The following is a 22270-nucleotide window of genomic DNA, read 5'->3' on the forward strand; positions in this document are numbered from 1 at the left end:
AGAGTAAAGCTCCCTCTACACTGTCCCCATCAAACACTCCCAGGACAGGTACAGCACGGGGATAGATACAGAGTAAAGCTCCCTCTACACTGTCCCCATCAAACACTCCCAGGACAGGTACAGCATGGGGTTAGATACAGAGTAAAGCTCCCTCTACACTGTCCCAATCAAACACTCCCAGGACAGGTACAGCACGGGGATAGATACAGAGTAAAGCTCCCTCTACACTGTCCCCATCAAACACTCCCAGGACAGGTACAGCACGGGGTTAGATACAGAGTAAAGCTCCCTCTACACTGTCCCCATCAAACACTCCCAGGACAGGTACAGCACGGGGTTAGATACAGAGTAAAGCTCCCTCTACACTGTCCCCATCAAACACTCCCAGGACAGGTACAGCACGGGGTTAGATACAGAGTAAAGCTCACTCTACACTGTCCCCATCAAACACTCCCAGGACAGGTACAGCATGGGGTTAGATACAGAGTAAAGCTCCCTCTACACTGTCCCCATCAAACACTCCCAGGACAGGTACAGCATGGGGTTAGATACAGAGTAAAGCTCCCTCTACACTGTCCCCATCAAACACTCCCAGGACAGGTACAGCAAGGGGATAGATACAGAGTAAAGCTCCCTCTACACTGTCCCCATCAAACACTCCCAGGACAGGTACAGCATGGGGTTAGATACAGAGTAAAGCTCCCTCTACACTGTCCCCATCAAACACTCCCAGGACAGGTACAGCACGGCGTTAAATACAGAGTAAAGCTCCCTGTACACTGTCCCCATCAAACACTCCCAGGACAGGTACAGCACGGGGTTAGATACAGAGTAAAGCTCCCTCTACTCTACCCCCATCAAACACTCCCAGGACAGGTACAGCACGGGGTTAGATACAGAGTAAAGCTCCCTCTACACTGTCCCCATCAAACACTCTCAGGACAGGTACAGCACGGGGTTAGATACAGAGTAAAGCTCCCTCTACACTGTCCCCATCAAACACTCCCAGGACAGGTACAGCACGGGGTTAGATACAGAGTAAAGCTCCCTCTACACTGTCCCCATCAAACACTCCCAGGACAGGTACAGCCCGGGGTTAGATACAGAGTAAAGCTCCCTCTACACTGTCCCCATCAAACACTCCCAGGACAGGTACAACACGGGGCTTGATACTGAGTAAAGCTCCCTCGACACTGTAAACATCAAACACTCCCAGGACAGGTACAGCACAGGGTTAGACCCAGAGTAAAGCTCTCTCTACACTGTCCCCATCAAACACTCCCAGGACAGGTACAGCACGGGGTTAGATACATAGTAAAGCTCCCTCTACACTGCCCCCATCAAACACTCCCAGGACAGGTACAGCACGGGGTTAGATACAGAGTAAAGCTCCCCCTACACTGTCCCCATCAAACACTCCCTGGACAGGTACAGCACGGGGTTAGATACAGAGTAAAGGTCCCTCTACACTGTCCCCATCAAACACTCCCAGGACAGGTACAGCACGGGGTTAGATACAGAGTAAAGCTCCCTCTACACTGTCCCCATCAAACACTCTCAGGACAGGTACAGCACGGGGTTAGATACAGAGTAAAGCTCCCTCTACACTGTCCCCATCAAACACTCCCAGGACAGGTACAGCACGGGGTTAGATACAGAGTAAAGCTCCCTCTACACTGTCCCCATCAAACACTCCCAGGACAGGTACAGCCCGGGGTTAGATACAGAGTAAAGCTCCCTCTACACTGTCCCCATCAAACACTCCCAGGACAGGTACAACACGGGGCTTGATACTGAGTAAAGCTCCCTCGACACTGTAAACATCAAACACTCCCAGGACAGGTACAGCACAGGGTTAGACCCAGAGTAAAGCTCTCTCTACACTGTCCCCATCAAACACTCCCAGGACAGGTACAGCACGGGGTTAGATACATAGTAAAGCTCCCTCTACACTGCCCCCATCAAACACTCCCAGGACAGGTACAGCACGGGGTTAGATACAGAGTAAAGCTCCCCCTACACTGTCCCCATCAAACACTCCCTGGACAGGTACAGCACGGGGTTAGATACAGAGTAAAGGTCCCTCTACACTGTCCCCATCAAACACTCCCAGGACAGGTACAGCACGGGGTTAGATAGAGAGTAAAGCTCCCTCTACACTGTCCCCATCAAGCACTCCCGGACTGGTACAGCACGGGGTTAGATACAGAGTAAAGCTCCCTCTACACTGTCCCCATAAAACACTCCCAGGACAGGTACAGCACGGGGTTAGATACAGAGTAAAGCTCCCTCTACACTGTCCCCATCAAACACTCCCAGGACAGGTACAACACGGGGCTAGATACTGAGTAAAGCTCCCTCGACACTGTAAACATCAAACACTCCCAGGACAGGTACAGCACAGGGTTAGACCCAGAGTAAAGCTCCCTCTACACTGTCCCCATCAAACACTCCCAGGACAGGTACAGCACGGGGTTAGATACAGAGTAAAGCTCCCTCTACACTGTCCCCGTCAAACACTCCCAGGCCATGTACAGCACGGGGTTAGATACAGAGTAAAGCTCCCTCTACACTGTCCCCATCAAACACTCCCAGGACAGGTACAGCACGGGGTTAGATAGAGAGTAAAGCTCCCTCTACACTGTCCCCATCAAACACTCCCAGGACAGGTACAGCACGGGGTTAGATACAGAGTAAAGCTACCTCTACACTGTCCCCATCAAGCACTCCCAGGACTGGTACAGCATGGGGTTAGATACAGAGTAAAGCTCCCTCTACACTGTCCCCATCAAACACTCCCAGGACTGGTACAGCACGGGGTTAGATACAGAGTAAAGCTCCCTCTACAGTGTCCCCATCAAACACTCCCAGGACAGGTACAGCATGGGGTTAGATACAGAGTAAAGCTCCCTCTACACTGTCCCCATCAAACACTCCCAGGACAGGTACAGCATGGGGTTAGATACAGAGTAAAGCTCCCTCTACACTGTCCCCATCAAACACTCCCAGGACAGGTGAGCACGGGGTTAGATGCAGAGTAAAGCTCCCTCTACACTGACCCCCATCAAACACTCCCAGGACAGGTACAGCACGGGGTTAGATACAGAGTAAAGCTCCCTCTACACTGTCCCCATCAAGCACTCCCAGGACTGGTACAGCATGGGGTTAGATACAGAGTAAAGCTCCCTCTACACTGTCCCCATCAAACACTCCCAGGACTGGTACAGCACGGGGTTAGATACAGAGTAAAGCTCCCTCTACAGTGTCCCCATCAAACACTCCCAGGACAGGTACAGCACGGGGTTAGATACTGAGTAAAGCTCCCTCGACACTGTAAACATCAAACACTCCCAGGACAGGTACAGCACAGGGTTAGACCCAGAGTAAAGCTCCCTCTACACTGTCCCCATCAAACACTCCCAGGACAGGTACAGCACGGGGTTAGATACAGAGTAAAGCTCCCTCTACACTGTCCCCATCAAACACTCCCAGGACAGGTACAGCACGGGGTTAGATAGAGAGTAAAGCTCCCTCTACACTGTCCCCATCAAACACTCCCAGGACAGGTACAGCACGGGGTTAGATAGAGAGTAAAGCTCCCTCTACACTGTCCCCATCAAACACTCCCAGGACAGGTACAGCACGGGGTTAGATACAGAGTAAAGCTCCCTCTACACAGTCCCCATCAAACACTCCCAGGACAGGTACAGCACGGGGTTAGATACAGAGTAAAGCTCCCTCTACACTGTCCTCATCAAACACTCCCAGGACAGGTACAGCACGGGGATAGATACAGAGTAAAGCTCCCTCTACACTGTCCCCATCAAACACTCCCAGGACAGGTACAGCACGGGGTTAGATACAGAGTAAACCTCCCTCTCCACAGTCCCCATCAAACACTCCCAGGACAGGTACAGCACGGGGTTAGATACAGAGTAAAGCTCCCTCTACACTGTCCCCATCAAACACTCCCAGGACAGGTACAGCACGGGGTTAGATACAGAGTAAAGCTCCCTCTACACTGTCCCCATCAAACACTCCCAGGACAGGTACAGCATGGGGTTAGATACAGAGTAAAGCTCCCTCTACACTGTCCCCATCAAACACTCCCAGGACAGGTACAGCATGGGGTTAGATACAGAGTAAAGCTCCCTCTACACTGTCCCCATCAAACACTCCCAGGACAGGTACAGCACGGGGATAGATACAGAGTAAAGCTCCCTCTACACTGTCCCCATCAAACACTCCCAGGACAGGTACAGCATGGGGTTAGATACAGAGTAAAGCTCCCTCTACACTGTCCCCATCAAACACTCCCAGGACAGGTACAGCACGGGGTTAGATACAGAGTAAAGCTCCCTCTACACTGTCCCCATCAAACACTCACAGGACAGGTACAGCACGGGGTTAGATACAGAGTAAAGCTCCCTCTACACTGTCCCCATCAAACACTCCCAGGACAGGTACAGCATGGGGTTAGATACAGAGTAAAGCTCCCTCTACACTGTCCCCATCAAACACTCCCAGGACAGGTACAGCATTGGGTTAGATACAGAGTAAAGCTCCCTCTACACTGTCCCCATCAAACACTCCCAGGACAGGTACAGCACGGGGATAGATACAGAGTAAAGCTCCCTCTACACTGTCCCCATCAAACACTCCCAGGACAGGTACAGCATGGGGTTAGATACAGAGTAAAGCTCCCTCTACACTGTCCCCATCAAACACTCCCAGGACAGGTACAGCACGGGGATAGATACAGAGTAAAGCTCCCTCTCCACTGTCCCCATCAAACACTCCCAGGACAGGTAGAGCACGGGGTTAGATACAGAGTAAAGCTCCCTCTACACTGTCCCCATCAAACACTCCCAGGACAGGTACAGCACGGGGTTAGATACAGAGTAAACCTCCCTCTCCACAGTCCCCATCAAACACTCCCAGGACAGGTACAGCACGGGGTTAGATACAGAGTAAAGCTCCCTCTACACTGTCCCCATCAAACACTCCCAGGACAGGTACAGCACGGGGTTAGATACAGAGTAAAGCTCCCTCTACACTGTCCCCATCAAACACTCCCAGGACAGGTACAGCATGGGGTTAGATACAGAGTAAAGCTCCCTCTACACTGTCCCCATCAAACACTCCCAGGAAACGTACAGCATGGGGTTAGATACAGAGTAAAGCTCCCTCTACACTGTCCCCATCAAACACTCCCAGGACAGGTACAGCACGGGGATAGATACAGAGTAAAGCTCCCTCTACACTGTCCCCATCAAACACTCCCAGGACAGGTACAGCATGGGGTTAGATACAGAGTAAAGCTCCCTCTACACTGTCCCCATCAAACACTCCCAGGACAGGTACAGCACGGGGTTAGATACAGAGTAAAGCTCCCTCTACACTGTCCCCATCAAACACTCACAGGACAGGTACAGCACGGGGTTAGATACAGAGTAAAGCTCCCTCTACACTGTCCCCATCAAACACTCCCAGGACAGGTACAGCATGGGGTTAGATACAGAGTAAAGCTCCCTCTACACTGTCCCCATCAAACGCTCCCAGGACAGGTACAGCATTGGGTTAGATACAGAGTAAAGCTCCCTCTACACTGTCCCCATCAAACACTCCCAGGACAGGTACAGCACGGGGATAGATACAGAGTAAAGCTCCCTCTACACTGTCCCCATCAAACACTCCCAGGACAGGTACAGCATGGGGTTAGATACAGAGTAAAGCTCCCTCTACACTGTCCCAATCAAACACTCCCAGGACAGGTACAGCACGGGGATAGATACAGAGTAAAGCTCCCTCTACACTGTCCCCATCAAACACTCCCAGGACAGGTACAGCACGGGGTTAGATACAGAGTAAAGCTCCCTCTACACTGTCCCCATCAAACACTCCCAGGACAGGTACAGCACGGGGTTAGATACAGAGTAAAGCTCCCTCTACACTGTCCCCATCAAACACTCCCAGGACAGGTACAGCACGGGGTTAGATACAGAGTAAAGCTCACTCTACACTGTCCCCATCAAACACTCCCAGGACAGGTACAGCATGGGGTTAGATACAGAGTAAAGCTCCCTCTACACTGTCCCCATCAAACACTCCCAGGACAGGTACAGCATGGGGTTAGATACAGAGTAAAGCTCCCTCTACACTGTCCCCATCAAACACTCCCAGGACAGGTACAGCAAGGGGATAGATACAGAGTAAAGCTCCCTCTACACTGTCCCCATCAAACACTCCCAGGACAGGTACAGCATGGGGTTAGATACAGAGTAAAGCTCCCTCTACACTGTCCCCATCAAACACTCCCAGGACAGGTACAGCACGGCGTTAAATACAGAGTAAAGCTCCCTGTACACTGTCCCCATCAAACACTCCCAGGACAGGTACAGCACGGGGTTAGATACAGAGTAAAGCTCCCTCTACTCTACCCCCATCAAACACTCCCAGGACAGGTACAGCACGGGGTTAGATACAGAGTAAAGCTCCCTCTACACTGTCCCCATCAAACACTCTCAGGACAGGTACAGCACGGGGTTAGATACAGAGTAAAGCTCCCTCTACACTGTCCCCATCAAACACTCCCAGGACAGGTACAGCACGGGGTTAGATACAGAGTAAAGCTCCCTCTACACTGTCCCCATCAAACACTCCCAGGACAGGTACAGCCCGGGGTTAGATACAGAGTAAAGCTCCCTCTACACTGTCCCCATCAAACACTCCCAGGACAGGTACAACACGGGGCTTGATACTGAGTAAAGCTCCCTCGACACTGTAAACATCAAACACTCCCAGGACAGGTACAGCACAGGGTTAGACCCAGAGTAAAGCTCTCTCTACACTGTCCCCATCAAACACTCCCAGGACAGGTACAGCACGGGGTTAGATACATAGTAAAGCTCCCTCTACACTGCCCCCATCAAACACTCCCAGGACAGGTACAGCACGGGGTTAGATACAGAGTAAAGCTCCCCCTACACTGTCCCCATCAAACACTCCCTGGACAGGTACAGCACGGGGTTAGATACAGAGTAAAGGTCCCTCTACACTGTCCCCATCAAACACTCCCAGGACAGGTACAGCACGGGGTTAGATACAGAGTAAAGCTCCCTCTACACTGTCCCCATCAAACACTCTCAGGACAGGTACAGCACGGGGTTAGATACAGAGTAAAGCTCCCTCTACACTGTCCCCATCAAACACTCCCAGGACAGGTACAGCACGGGGTTAGATACAGAGTAAAGCTCCCTCTACACTGTCCCCATCAAACACTCCCAGGACAGGTACAGCCCGGGGTTAGATACAGAGTAAAGCTCCCTCTACACTGTCCCCATCAAACACTCCCAGGACAGGTACAACACGGGGCTTGATACTGAGTAAAGCTCCCTCGACACTGTAAACATCAAACACTCCCAGGACAGGTACAGCACAGGGTTAGACCCAGAGTAAAGCTCTCTCTACACTGTCCCCATCAAACACTCCCAGGACAGGTACAGCACGGGGTTAGATACATAGTAAAGCTCCCTCTACACTGCCCCCATCAAACACTCCCAGGACAGGTACAGCACGGGGTTAGATACAGAGTAAAGCTCCCCCTACACTGTCCCCATCAAACACTCCCTGGACAGGTACAGCACGGGGTTAGATACAGAGTAAAGGTCCCTCTACACTGTCCCCATCAAACACTCCCAGGACAGGTACAGCACGGGGTTAGATAGAGAGTAAAGCTCCCTCTACACTGTCCCCATCAAGCACTCCCAGGACTGGTACAGCACGGGGTTAGATACAGAGTAAAGCTCCCTCTACACTGTCCCCATAAAACACTCCCAGGACAGGTACAGCACGGGGTTAGATACAGAGTAAAGCTCCCTCTACACTGTCCCCATCAAACACTCCCAGGACAGGTACAACACGGGGCTAGATACTGAGTAAAGCTCCCTCGACACTGTAAACATCAAACACTCCCAGGACAGGTACAGCACAGGGTTAGACCCAGAGTAAAGCTCCCTCTACACTGTCCCCATCAAACACTCCCAGGACAGGTACAGCACGGGGTTAGATACAGAGTAAAGCTCCCTCTACACTGTCCCCGTCAAACACTCCCAGGCCATGTACAGCACGGGGTTAGATACAGAGTAAAGCTCCCTCTACACTGTCCCCATCAAACACTCCCAGGACAGGTACAGCACGGGGTTAGATAGAGAGTAAAGCTCCCTCTACACTGTCCCCATCAAACACTCCCAGGACAGGTACAGCACGGGGTTAGATACAGAGTAAAGCTACCTCTACACTGTCCCCATCAAGCACTCCCAGGACTGGTACAGCATGGGGTTAGATACAGAGTAAAGCTCCCTCTACACTGTCCCCATCAAACACTCCCAGGACTGGTACAGCACGGGGTTAGATACAGAGTAAAGCTCCCTCTACAGTGTCCCCATCAAACACTCCCAGGACAGGTACAGCATGGGGTTAGATACAGAGTAAAGCTCCCTCTACACTGTCCCCATCAAACACTCCCAGGACAGGTACAGCATGGGGTTAGATACAGAGTAAAGCTCCCTCTACACTGTCCCCATCAAACACTCCCAGGACAGGTGAGCACGGGGTTAGATGCAGAGTAAAGCTCCCTCTACACTGACCCCCATCAAACACTCCCAGGACAGGTACAGCACGGGGTTAGATACAGAGTAAAGCTCCCTCTACACTGTCCCCATCAAGCACTCCCAGGACTGGTACAGCATGGGGTTAGATACAGAGTAAAGCTCCCTCTACACTGTCCCCATCAAACACTCCCAGGACTGGTACAGCACGGGGTTAGATACAGAGTAAAGCTCCCTCTACAGTGTCCCCATCAAACACTCCCAGGACAGGTACAGCACGGGGTTAGATACTGAGTAAAGCTCCCTCGACACTGTAAACATCAAACACTCCCAGGACAGGTACAGCACAGGGTTAGACCCAGAGTAAAGCTCCCTCTACACTGTCCCCATCAAACACTCCCAGGACAGGTACAGCACGGGGTTAGATACAGAGTAAAGCTCCCTCTACACTGTCCCCATCAAACACTCCCAGGACAGGTACAGCACGGGGTTAGATAGAGAGTAAAGCTCCCTCTACACTGTCCCCATCAAACACTCCCAGGACAGGTACAGCACGGGGTTAGATAGAGAGTAAAGCTCCCTCCACACTGTCCCCATCAAACACTCCCAGGACAGGTACAGCACGGGGTTAGATACAGAGTAAAGCTCCCTCTACACTGTCCCCATCAAGCACTCCCAGGACTGGTACAGCACGGGGTTAGATACAGAGTAAAGCTCCCTCTACACTGTCCCCATCAAACACTCCCAGGACTGGTACAGCATGGGGTTAGATACAGAGTAAAGCTCCCTCTACACTGTCCCCATCAAACACTCCCAGGACAGGTACAGCACGGGGTTAGATACAGAGTAAAGGTCCCTCTACACTGTCTCCATCAAACACTCCCAGGACAGGTACAACACGGGGCTAGATACTGAGTAAAGCTCCCTCGACACTGTAAACATCAAACACTCCCAGGACAGGTACAGCACGGGGTTAGATAGAGAGTAAAGCTCCCTCTACACTGTCCCCATCAAACACTCCCAGGACAGGTACAGCACGGGGTTAGATACAGAGTAAAGCTCCCTCTACACTGTCCCCATCAAACACTCCCAGGACAGGTACAGCATGGGGTTAGATACAGAGTAAAGCTCCCTCTACACTGTCCCCATCAAACACTCCCAGGACAGGTACAGCACGGGGATAGATACAGAGTAAAGCTCCCTCTACACTGTCCCCATCAAACACTCCCAGGACAGGTACAGCACGGGGTTCGAGACAGAGTAAAGCTCCCTCTACACTGTCCCCATCAAACACTCCCAGGACAGGTACAGCATGGGGTTAGATACAGAGTAAAGCTCCGTCTACACTGTCCCCATCAAACACTCCCAGGACAGGTACAGCACGGGGTTAGATACAGAGTAAAGCTCCCTCTACACTGTCCCCATCAAACACTCCCAGGACAGGTACAGCACGGGGTTAGATACAGAGTAAAGCTCCCTCTACACTGTCCCCATCAAACACTCCCAGGACAGGTACAGCATGGGGTTAGATACAGAGTAAAGCTCCCTCTACACTGTCCCCATCAAACACTCCCAGGACAGGTACAGCACGGGGTTAGATACAGAGTAAAGGTCCCTCTACACTGTCTCCATCAAACACTCCCAGGACAGGTACAACACGGGGCTAGATACTGAGTAAAGCTCCCTCGACACTGTAAACATCAAACACTCCCAGGACAGGTACAGCACAGGGTTAGACCCAGAGTAAAGCTCCCTCTACACTGTCCCCATCAAACACTCCCAGGACAGGTACAGCACGGGGTTAGATACAGAGTAAAGCTCCCTCTACACTGTCCCCATCAAACACTCCCAGGACAGGTACAGCACGGGGTTAGATACTGAGTAAAGCTCCCTCTACACTGTCCCCATCAAACACTCCCAGGACAGGTACAGCACGGGGTTAGATAGAGAGTAAAGCTCCCTCTACACTGTCCCCATCAAACACTCCCAGGACAGGTACAGCACGGGGTTAGATACAGAGTAAAGCTCCCTCTACACTGTCCCCATCAAACACTCCCAGGACAGGTACAGCATGGGGTTAGATACAGAGTAAAGCTCCCTCTACACTGTCCCCATCAAACACTCCCAGGACAGGTACAGCACGGGGATAGATACAGAGTAAAGCTCCCTCTACACTGTCCCCATCAAACACTCCCAGGACAGGTACAGCACGGGGTTCGAGACAGAGTAAAGCTCCCTCTACACTGTCCCCATCAAACACTCCCAGGACAGGTACAGCATGGGGTTAGATACAGAGTAAAGCTCCGTCTACACTGTCCCCATCAAACACTCCCAGGACAGGTACAGCACGGGGTTAGATACAGAGTAAAGCTCCCTCTACACTGTCCCCATCAAACACTCCCAGGACAGGTACAGCACGGGGTTAGATACAGAGTAAAGCTCCCTCTACACTGTCCCCATCAAACACTCCCAGGACAGGTACAGCACGGGGTTAGATACAGAGTAAAGCTCCCTCTACACTGTCCCCATCAAACACTCCCAGGACAGGTACAGCACGGGGTTAGATACAGAGTAAAGCTCCCTCTACACTGTCCCCATCAAACATTCCCAGGACAGGTACAGCATGGGGTTAGATACAGAGTAAAGCTCCCTCTACACTGTCCCCATCAAACACTCCCAGGACAGGTACAGCATGGGGTTAGATACAGAGTAAAGCTCCGTCTACACTGTCCCCATCAAACACTCCCAGGACAGGTACAGCACGGGGATAGATACAGAGTAAAGCTCCCTCTACACTGTCCCCATCAAACACTCCCAGGACAGGTACAGCATGAGGTTAGATACAGAGTAAAGCTCCCTCTACACTGTCCCCATCAAACACTCCCAGGACAGGTACAGCACGGGGTTAGATACAGAGTAAAGCTCCCTCTACTCTACCCCCATCAAACACTCCCAGGACAGGTACAGCACGGGGTTAGATACAGAGTAAAGCTCCCTCTACACTGTCCCCATCAAACACTCTCAGGACAGGTACAGCACGGGGTTAGATACAGAGTAAAGCTCCCTCTACACTGTCCCCATCAAACACTCCCAGGACAGGTACAGCACGGGGTTAGATACAGAGTAAAGCTCCCTCTACACTGTCCCCATCAAACACTCCCAGGACAGGTACAGCCCGGGGTTAGATACAGAGTAAAGCTCCCTCTACACTGTCCCCATCAAACACTCCCAGGACAGGTACAGCACGGGGTTAGATAGAGAGTAAAGCTCCCTCTACACTGTCCCCATCAAACACTCCCAGGACAGGTACAGCACGGGGTTAGATACAGAGTAAAGCTACCTCTACACTGTCCCCATCAAGCACTCCCAGGACTGGTACAGCATGGGGTTAGATACAGAGTAAAGCTCCCTCTACACTGTCCCCATCAAACACTCCCAGGACTGGTACAGCACGGGGTTAGATACAGAGTAAAGCTCCCTCTACAGTGTCCCCATCAAACACTCCCAGGACAGGTACAGCATGGGGTTAGATACAGAGTAAAGCTCCCTCTACACTGTCCCCATCAAACACTCCCAGGACAGGTACAGCATGGGGTTAGATACAGAGTAAAGCTCCCTCTACACTGTCCCCATCAAACACTCCCAGGACAGGTGAGCACGGGGTTAGATGCAGAGTAAAGCTCCCTCTACACTGTCCCCCATCAAACACTCCCAGGACAGGTACAGCACGGGGTTAGATACAGAGTAAAGCTCCCTCTACACTGTCCCCATCAAACACTCCCAGGACAGGTACAGCACGGGGATAGATACAGAGTAAAGCTCCCTCTACACTGTCCCCATCAAACACTCCCAGGACAGGTACAGCATGGGGTTAGATACAGAGTAAAGCTCCCTCTACACTGTCCCCATCAAACACTCCCAGGACAGGTACAGCACGGGGTTAGATACAGAGTAAAACTCCCTCTGCACTGTCCCCATCAAACACTCCCAGGACAGGTACAGCACGGCGTTAAATACAGAGTAAAGCTCCCTCTACACTGTCCCCATCAAACACTCCCAGGACAGGTACAGCACGGGGTTAGATAGAGAGTAAAGCTCCCTCTACACTGTCCCCATCAAACACTCCCAGGACAGGTACAGCACGGGGTTAGATACAGAGTAAAGCTACCTCTACACTGTCCCCATCAAGCACTCCCAGGACTGGTACAGCATGGGGTTAGATACAGAGTAAAGCTCCCTCTACACTGTCCCCATCAAACACTCCCAGGACAGGTACAGCACGGGGTTAGATAGAGAGTAAAGCTCCCTCTACACTGTCCCCATCAAACACTCCCAGGACAGGTACAGCACGGGGTTAGATAGAGAGTAAAGCTCCCTCCACACTGTCCCCATCAAACACTCCCAGGACAGGTACAGCACGGGGTTAGATACAGAGTAAAGCTCCCTCTACACTGTCCCCATCAAGCACTCCCAGGACTGGTACAGCACGGGGTTAGATACAGAGTAAAGCTCCCTCTACACTGTCCCCATCAAACACTCCCAGGACTGGTACAGCATGGGGTTAGATACAGAGTAAAGCTCCCTCTACACTGTCCCCATCAAACACTCCCAGGACAGGTACAGCACGGGGTTAGATACAGAGTAAAGGTCCCTCTACACTGTCTCCATCAAACACTCCCAGGACAGGTACAACACGGGGCTAGATACTGAGTAAAGCTCCCTCGACACTGTAAACATCAAACACTCCCAGGACAGGTACAGCACAGGGTTAGACCCAGAGTAAAGCTCCCTCTACACTGTCCCCATCAAACACTCCCAGGACAGGTACAGCACGGGGTTAGATACAGAGTAAAGCTCCCTCTACACTGTCCCCATCAAACACTCCCAGGACAGGTACAGCACGGGGTTAGATACTGAGTAAAGCTCCCTCTACACTGTCCCCATCAAACACTCCCAGGATAGGTACAGCACGGGGTTAGATAGAGAGTAAAGCTCCCTCTACACTGTCCCCATCAAACACTCCCAGGACAGGTACAGCACGGGGTTAGATACAGAGTAAAGCTCCCTCTACACTGTCCCCATCAAACACTCCCAGGACAGGTACAGCATGGGGTTAGATACAGAGTAAAGCTCCCTCTACACTGTCCCCATCAAACACTCCCAGGACAGGTACAGCACGGGGATAGATACAGAGTAAAGCTCCCTCTACACTGTCCCCATCAAACACTCCCAGGACAGGTACAGCACGGGGTTCGAGACAGAGTAAAGCTCCCTCTACACTGTCCCCATCAAACACTCCCAGGACAGGTACAGCATGGGGTTAGATACAGAGTAAAGCTCCGTCTACACTGTCCCCATCAAACACTCCCAGGACAGGTACAGCACGGGGTTAGATACAGAGTAAAGCTCCCTCTACACTGTCCCCATCAAACACTCCCAGGACAGGTACAGCACGGGGTTAGATACAGAGTAAAGCTCCCTCTACACTGTCCCCATCAAACACTCCCAGGACAGGTACAGCATGGGGTTAGATACAGAGTAAAGCTCCCTCTACACTGTCCCCATCAAACACTCCCAGGACAGGTACAGCACGGGGTTAGATACAGAGTAAAGGTCCCTCTACACTGTCTCCATCAAACACTCCCAGGACAGGTACAACACGGGGCTAGATACTGAGTAAAGCTCCCTCGACACTGTAAACATCAAACACTCCCAGGACAGGTACAGCACAGGGTTAGACCCAGAGTAAAGCTCCCTCTACACTGTCCCCATCAAACACTCCCAGGACAGGTACAGCACGGGGTTAGATACAGAGTAAAGCTCCCTCTACACTGTCCCCATCAAACACTCCCAGGACAGGTACAGCACGGGGTTAGATACTGAGTAAAGCTCCCTCTACACTGTCCCCATCAAACACTCCCAGGACAGGTACAGCACGGGGTTAGATAGAGAGTAAAGCTCCCTCTACACTGTCCCCATCAAACACTCCCAGGACAGGTACAGCACGGGGTTAGATACAGAGTAAAGCTCCCTCTACACTGTCCCCATCAAACACTCCCAGGACAGGTACAGCATGGGGTTAGATACAGAGTAAAGCTCCCTCTACACTGTCCCCATCAAACACTCCCAGGACAGGTACAGCACGGGGATCGATACAGAGTAAAGCTCCCTCTACACTGTCCCCATCAAACACTCCCAGGACAGGTACAGCACGGGGTTCGAGACAGAGTAAAGCTCCCTCTACACTGTCCCCATCAAACACTCCCAGGACAGGTACAGCATGGGGTTAGATACAGAGTAAAGCTCCGTCTACACTGTCCCCATCAAACACTCCCAGGACAGGTACAGCACGGGGTTAGATACAGAGTAAAGCTCCCTCTACACTGTCCCCATCAAACACTCCCAGGACAGGTACAGCACGGGGTTAGATACAGAGTAAAGCTCCCTCTACACTGTCCCCATCAAACACTCCCAGGACAGGTACAGCACGGGGTTAGATACAGAGTAAAGCTCCCTCTACACTGTCCCCATCAAACACTCCCAGGACAGGTACAGCACGGGGTTAGATACAGAGTAAAGCTCCCTCTACACTGTCCCCATCAAACATTCCCAGGACAGGTACAGCATGGGGTTAGATACAGAGTAAAGCTCCCTCTACACTGTCCCCATCAAACACTCCCAGGACAGGTACAGCATGGGGTTAGATACAGAGTAAAGCTCCGTCTACACTGTCCCCATCAAACACTCCCAGGACAGGTACAGCACGGGGATAGATACAGAGTAAAGCTCCCTCTACACTGTCCCCATCAAACACTCCCAGGACAGGTACAGCATGAGGTTAGATACAGAGTAAAGCTCCCTCTACACTGTCCCCATCAAACACTCCCAGGACAGGTACAGCACGGGGTTAGATACAGAGTAAAGCTCCCTCTACTCTACCCCCATCAAACACTCCCAGGACAGGTACAGCACGGGGTTAGATACAGAGTAAAGCTCCCTCTACACTGTCCCCATCAAACACTCTCAGGACAGGTACAGCACGGGGTTAGATACAGAGTAAAGCTCCCTCTACACTGTCCCCATCAAACACTCCCAGGACAGGTACAGCACGGGGTTAGATACAGAGTAAAGCTCCCTCTACACTGTCCCCATCAAACACTCCCAGGACAGGTACAGCCCGGGGTTAGATACAGAGTAAAGCTCCCTCTACACTGTCCCCATCAAACACTCCCAGGACAGGTACAGCACGGGGTTAGATAGAGAGTAAAGCTCCCTCTACACTGTCCCCATCAAACACTCCCAGGACAGGTACAGCACGGGGTTAGATACAGAGTAAAGCTACCTCTACACTGTCCCCATCAAGCACTCCCAGGACTGGTACAGCATGGGGTTAGATACAGAGTAAAGCTCCCTCTACACTGTCCCCATCAAACACTCCCAGGACTGGTACAGCACGGGGTTAGATACAGAGTAAAGCTCCCTCTACAGTGTCCCCATCAAACACTCCCAGGACAGGTACAGCATGGGGTTAGATACAGAGTAAAGCTCCCTCTACACTGTCCCCATCAAACACTCCCAGGACAGGTACAGCATGGGGTTAGATACAGAGTAAAGCTCCCTCTACACTGTCCCCATCAAACACTCCCAGGACAGGTGAGCACGGGGTTAGATGCAGAGTAAAGCTCCCTCTACACTGTCCCCCATCAAACACTCCCAGGACAGGTACAGCACGGGGTTAGATACAGAGTAAAGCTCCCTCTACACTGTAAACATCAAACACTCCCAGGACAGGTACAGCACGGGGATAGATATAGAGTAAAGCTCCCTCTACACTGTCCCCATCAAACACTCCCAGGACAGGTACAGCATGGGGTTAGATACAGAGTAAAGCTCCCTCTACACTGTCCCCATCAAACACTCCCAGGACAGGTACAGCACGGGGTTAGATACAGAGTAAAACTCCCTCTGCACTGTCCCCATCAAACACTCCCAGGACAGGTACAGCACGGCGTTAAATACAGAGTAAAGCTCCCTCTACACTGTCCCCATCAAACACTCCCAGGACAGGTACAGCACGGGGTTAGATAGAGAGTAAAGCTCCCTCTACACTGTCCCCATCAAACACTCCCAGGACAGGTACAGCACGGGGTTAGATACAGAGTAAAGCTACCTCTACACTGTCCCCATCAAGCACTCCCAGGACTGGTACAGCATGGGGTTAGATACAGAGTAAAGCTCCCTCTACACTGTCCCCATCAAACACTCCCAGGACTGGTACAGCACGGGGTTAGATACAGAGTAAAGCTCCCTCTACAGTGTCCCCATCAAACACTCCCAGGACAGGTACAGCATGGGGTTAGATACAGAGTAAAGCTCCCTCTACACTGTCCCCATCAAACACTCCCAGGACAGGTACAGCATGGGGTTAGATACAGAGTAAAGCTCCCTCTACACTGTCCCCATCAAACACTCCCAGGACAGGTGAGCACGGGGTTAGATGCAGAGTAAAGCTCCCTCTACACTGTCCCCCATCAAACACTCCCAGGACAGGTACAGCACGGGGTTAGATACAGAGTAAAGCTCCCTCTACACTGTCCCCATCAAACACTCCCAGGACAGGTACAGCACGGGGATAGATACAGAGTAAAGCTCCCTCTACACTGTCCCCATCAAACACTCCCAGGACAGGTACAGCATGGGGTTAGATACAGAGTAAAGCTCCCTCTACACTGTCCCCATCAAACACTCCCAGGACAGGTACAGCACGGGGTTAGATACAGAGTAAAACTCCCTCTGCACTGTCCCCATCAAACACTCCCAGGACAGGTACAGCACGGCGTTAAATACAGAGTAAAGCTCCCTCTACACTGTCCCCATCAAACACTCCCAGGACAGGTACAGCACGGGGTTAGATACATAGTAAAGCTCCCTCTACTCTACCCCCATCAAACACTCCCAGGACAGGTACAGCACGGGGTTAGATACAGAGTAAAGCTCCCTCTACACTGTCCCCATCAAACACTCCCAGGACAGGTACAGCACGGGGTTAGATACAGAGTAAAGCTCCCTCTACACTGTCCCCATCAAACACTCCCAGGACAGGTACAGCCCGGGGTTAGATAAAGAGTAAAGCTCCCTCTACACTGTCCCCATCAAACACTCCCAGGACAGGTACAGCACGGGGTTAGATAGAGAGTAAAGCTCCCTCTACACTGTCCCCATCAAACACTCCCAGGACAGGTACAGCACGGGGTTAGATACAGAGTAAAGCTACCTCTACACTGTCCCCATCAAGCACTCCCAGGACTGGTACAGCATGGGGTTAGATACAGAGTAAAGCTCCCTCTACACTGTCCCCATCAAACACTCCCAGGACAGGTGAGCACGGGGTTAGATGCAGAGCAAAGCTCCCTCTACACTGTCCCCCATCAAACACTCCCAGGACAGGTACAGCACGGGGTTAGATACAGAGTAAAGCTCCCTCTACACTGTCCCCATCAAGCACTCCCAGGACTGGTACAGCATGGGGTTAGATACAGAGTAAAGCTCCCTCTACACTGTCCCCATCAAACACTCCCAGGACAGGCACAGCACGGGGTTAGATACAGAGTAAAGCTCTCTCTACACTGTCCCCATCAAACACTCCCAGGACAGGTACAGCATGGGGTTAGATACAGAGTAAAGCTCCCTCTACACTGTCCCCATCAAACACTCCCAGGACAGGTACAGCACGGGGTTAGATACAGAGTAAAGCTCCACATTATTTTGCATTTAATATTTGGCTGATGTTGGAATTGATTCGAGGGGCTGAATGGCATCCTCCTGTTCCTAATGTTAACGGGTTCGTTACCGAGTGCTCCGTAAAGAGAGCTCCCATTGGATCCGTGCTCAGAGGCACTGCAATTACTGAGAAGTGAACAGGCTGCTTTCTGAAAGTAGAACTTGCATTCATATAGCAGCATTTATGATTTCAGATCACCCTAAAGTACTTTGTGAGGCTCATTAATTACTTTGAAATTTAGTCACAGATGGAATGTCGGGAATGTGGCAGCCAATAATCTCTTTTCCTGTTTATCGTGATGGAGGAATAAATATTGGTCAGGAACACTGGGAAGACCCCCACCCCCCCATCGTGCTATGTTATCTCCTACATACACCCACCTGAAATGGCAGGCGGGCTTCAATTTCACAACTTGTCTAAAAGGCAGCGTTTCTGACAGTGCAGCACACCCTCTGTACGCTGTTTTGTTCTGCCCGTGACGTAGCATAAGCTGCTTCCTTGATGTGCACTCTGACAAAGGAAGGTTCAGACTTGGAGATAGCTTTAACACATTTCTTAAACTATTAACAATTCTCCTACTTGGATTCGACTCTACTGTTAATCCTTCTATAGCTACTCAGACTGACTAACCAGTCTGCTGCAATCCACGTGGTGGGTGTGATGTTGAATCAACCCTGTGTCTGTACTCACTGAGAGTCTCGACTGGAAAGAGACTGAGCATGTGTGATGTATCCTTTTATATGGGTTGTTGTAATGCCCCCCTGTGGTCGTGTCACCTGTGTGTGTATCTTGAATGCCCATTGGTCGTGTCCTATCTTACTGACCTATTGGTTGACTGTCTGTGTGTCATGTCTCTGGTGCTCCCTCTAGTGTCTAGCTAGGTGTGGTGTATGTACATTAACTCTTTGTGCACTTACAGTGATGTATATCACCACATACGCCACTGGAGGGTCAGCCTGGATTAATTTGCTTAAATTGTGAACAGTGCAGCTTTCTGACTCAGATAGTGAGAGTGCTCCCAAATGGGACATGCTCAGATAGTGAGAGTGCTCCCAAATGGGACATGGCTGAGATAGTGAGAGTGCTCCCAAATGGGACATGGCTGAGATAGTGAGAGTGCTCCCAAATGGGACATGGCTGAGATAGTGAGAGTGCTCCCAAATGGGACATGGCTGAGCCAGCAACACTGAGGACAGAGTCACCGGGATATTGACTGTGCGTCTCCATGTCGGTTGAGATTGGTTTGGGAAGCCTGGTCCAGAATTTGCGCTTCCCCAAATGATACTAAATAATCCACCTGGGGAGAGCTTGGTGTAGCAATTTCAGAAATGGAGCAACTTGTGATACTTGTAGCTAATTTAGAAAAGACATTTCTTTAAAATCTTGTGGATGGTTCTTCTCTGTAGCCCTCCATTTCGAGTGACAAACTACAGCATTTGTTCTGGTCCTGTATTGAAATGACTGGGTGAAAGTTGGCATTTGGCACACTGCCGATTGACCTTACCTGAAGCACCATCGATGGTCTTCGCTTCCATTAACCGTGAGGCCCACAATCACAGGCTCGCCTGAGCGGAACCTCGCTCGGAGAAACCGAGGCAGACTTCTCTCCAAATCCAAAATTGTTATTGCTCGCTAGAAAATAAGGTCACAAATTTGAGAATCACAGAGAACAACTGCAAACAAAAAAAAAAGACAATGAAACTTTGGTTAAAAATGGCAATTTTAGTAATGAGGTTCGAATGACTTCGGGGAAATAAAACTGACCAATTTGAAACCTCTCTTTCTGATTGGCATTAAGTCACTAACTGGAGCTTTACTCTGTATCTAACCCCGTGCTGTACCTGTCCTGGGAGTGTTTGATGGGGACAGTGTAGAGGGAGCTTTACTCTGTATCTAACCCCGTGCTGTACCTGTCCTGGGAGTGTTTGATGGGACAGTGCAGAGGGAGCTTTACTCTGTATCTAACCCCGTGCTGTACCTGTCCTGGGAGTGGTTGATGGGACAGTGCAGAGGAGCTTTACTCTGTATCTAATCTGTTCTAGTTTAGGAGAAGCTGGGAGGGAACTGACAAGAATTTAGTTCCTTACCTGAAGTTTCCAGACACTCTTACTGTCTTTCGAAACCTTTTCCACCGTCTTACTCATCAATGCAATTAGCAGGTTGAGGAGGAGGATGTACGTTAGGATGATGTAAGATATCAGCAGGAAGATGAAAACCTCTTTGAATCTGTAGTTGGTAGTGAACTCCAGATCGCCCATCCCAATGGTGAAGCGGAAAAGTTCCAAGAAGGTTGTTGAAAAGCTCTTGTAGGTGGCTGGCTCCTTGTGACACCGTGATTTGGTGTTATTGTAAACACGATCTTCAATAAGCACCACCAGAGCTGTGGGGACAAGGGCAAACTATTCAGAGGGCAAGTTTTTTGTTTCTGACAGGAACGTCTGCTCACCATATGATTCCATTACACAATTGCACCAATCGTAACAGAAGTTATAAATAAATGACACCATTGTACTGGACACGCCTGACATGTGGTCGGAATTTGCACTTGTGATAAAGAAAAATAAGAATATTTATGAACAAATGAGACAAGTGGTCTATTTACATTGTAGTGACCAGCATGGTAACGATACGGTCCCAGGTGTCCCTTTGCAGCCTGAGCCACTGACTGTCCACTGGGTGCCACACCCCAGGAAGGGGCAAAGCGGGAGGTGAGATCGAGCACGGCGATTACCCCCTTTGTATGGCCATGTTTCTGTTTGCAGGCACCCTGTGCACTGCGCCTATTGTGAAGATTTGACCTCCCCCTCACTGTGGCGTGGGTGTTACCTCCTCCCTTCTCCCCCCCCCCTCCCATCCCCCGCTTGCCTAGCCTCCAACTCCTTCCTTCTTGATTTCTGCCCCCTCCCCACCGGTTGGTGGTCAGGAGTCAGGAACACGTCTCCGAAGAGGCTGGTGTATTGCTGCCACTTCGATGGAGCCCTCCCTCTGAACCCCGGATAGCGAATTTTATTTTTTCTAGATTTAGGAACTCCGCTAGCCTGGATAGCCAGTCTGAGGCCCTGGGTGGCACTGTCGAGCAGGAGCCGGGTAATCAGGGAGGCGAAGGCCAGGAGTCGGCCCCTGTCCCCACAGAGAGCTCAGGATGCTCCGAAACCCCGAAGACCACCACTGAAGACCATGGCTCCATCTTCACCCCCACCACCTTGGGCATGGCCTCGAAGGAGGTGGTCCAGAACCCGATGAGCTTGGGACAGGACTAGAAGGTGTCGCTGTGGTTGGCTAGAACCCCCTGACATCACTCGCACTTATCCTCCACCTCCGGGATGAACCTGCCATGCATGTTCTGCTCAGGTGCGTCCTGTGCACCATCTTTAGCTGCGTTAGACTCAGCTCTGCACATGAGGAGGTGGAGTTTACCCTCTGCAGAGCTTCGATCCAGAGTCCTCCCCCTATCTGCAAACTACCCAGTCTTCAGAACAGTGACCACGACACCACACAACCCTGTCATGGCAATCTCTGCAAGACGTGCCAGATCATCGACATGGATACCACTATTACACGTGAGAACACCACCCACCAGGTACGTGGTACATACTCGTGCGACTCGGCCAACGTTGTCTACCTCATACGCTGCAGGAAAGGATGTCCCGAAGCGTGGTACATTGGCGAGACCATGCAGACGCTGCGACAACGAATGAACGGACATCGCGCAACAATCACCAGGCAGGAATGTTCCCTTCCAGTCGGGGAACACTTCAGCAGTCAAGGGCATTCAGCCTCTGATCTCCGGGTAAGCGTTCTCCAAGGCGGCCTTCAGGACCCGCGACAACGCAGAATCGCCGAGCAGAAACTTATAGCCAAGTTCCGCACACATGAGTGC

At 51.2% G+C, this 22270-nt stretch overlaps 1 protein-coding gene across 1 annotated transcript in view; it reads right to left on the bottom strand.

Moving 5' to 3' along the window:
* Positions 1-22270, bottom strand: part of LOC140386995 (transient receptor potential cation channel subfamily V member 1-like) — a 125015-nt gene that overhangs the window by 16102 nt on the left and 86643 nt on the right. The window contains exons 13-14 of the mRNA XM_072469954.1: positions 20478-20770; positions 19895-20022 (exon numbers count right to left, since the gene is read on the bottom strand). Of these exons, the coding sequence (XP_072326055.1) occupies positions 19895-20022; positions 20478-20770 (421 nt within the window). The remainder of the gene's footprint in view (positions 1-19894; positions 20023-20477; positions 20771-22270) is intronic.

The sequence above is a fragment of the Scyliorhinus torazame genome, chromosome 12 (assembly GCF_047496885.1).
Source record: "Scyliorhinus torazame isolate Kashiwa2021f chromosome 12, sScyTor2.1, whole genome shotgun sequence".
Taxonomy (NCBI): Eukaryota; Metazoa; Chordata; class Chondrichthyes; order Carcharhiniformes; family Scyliorhinidae; genus Scyliorhinus; species Scyliorhinus torazame.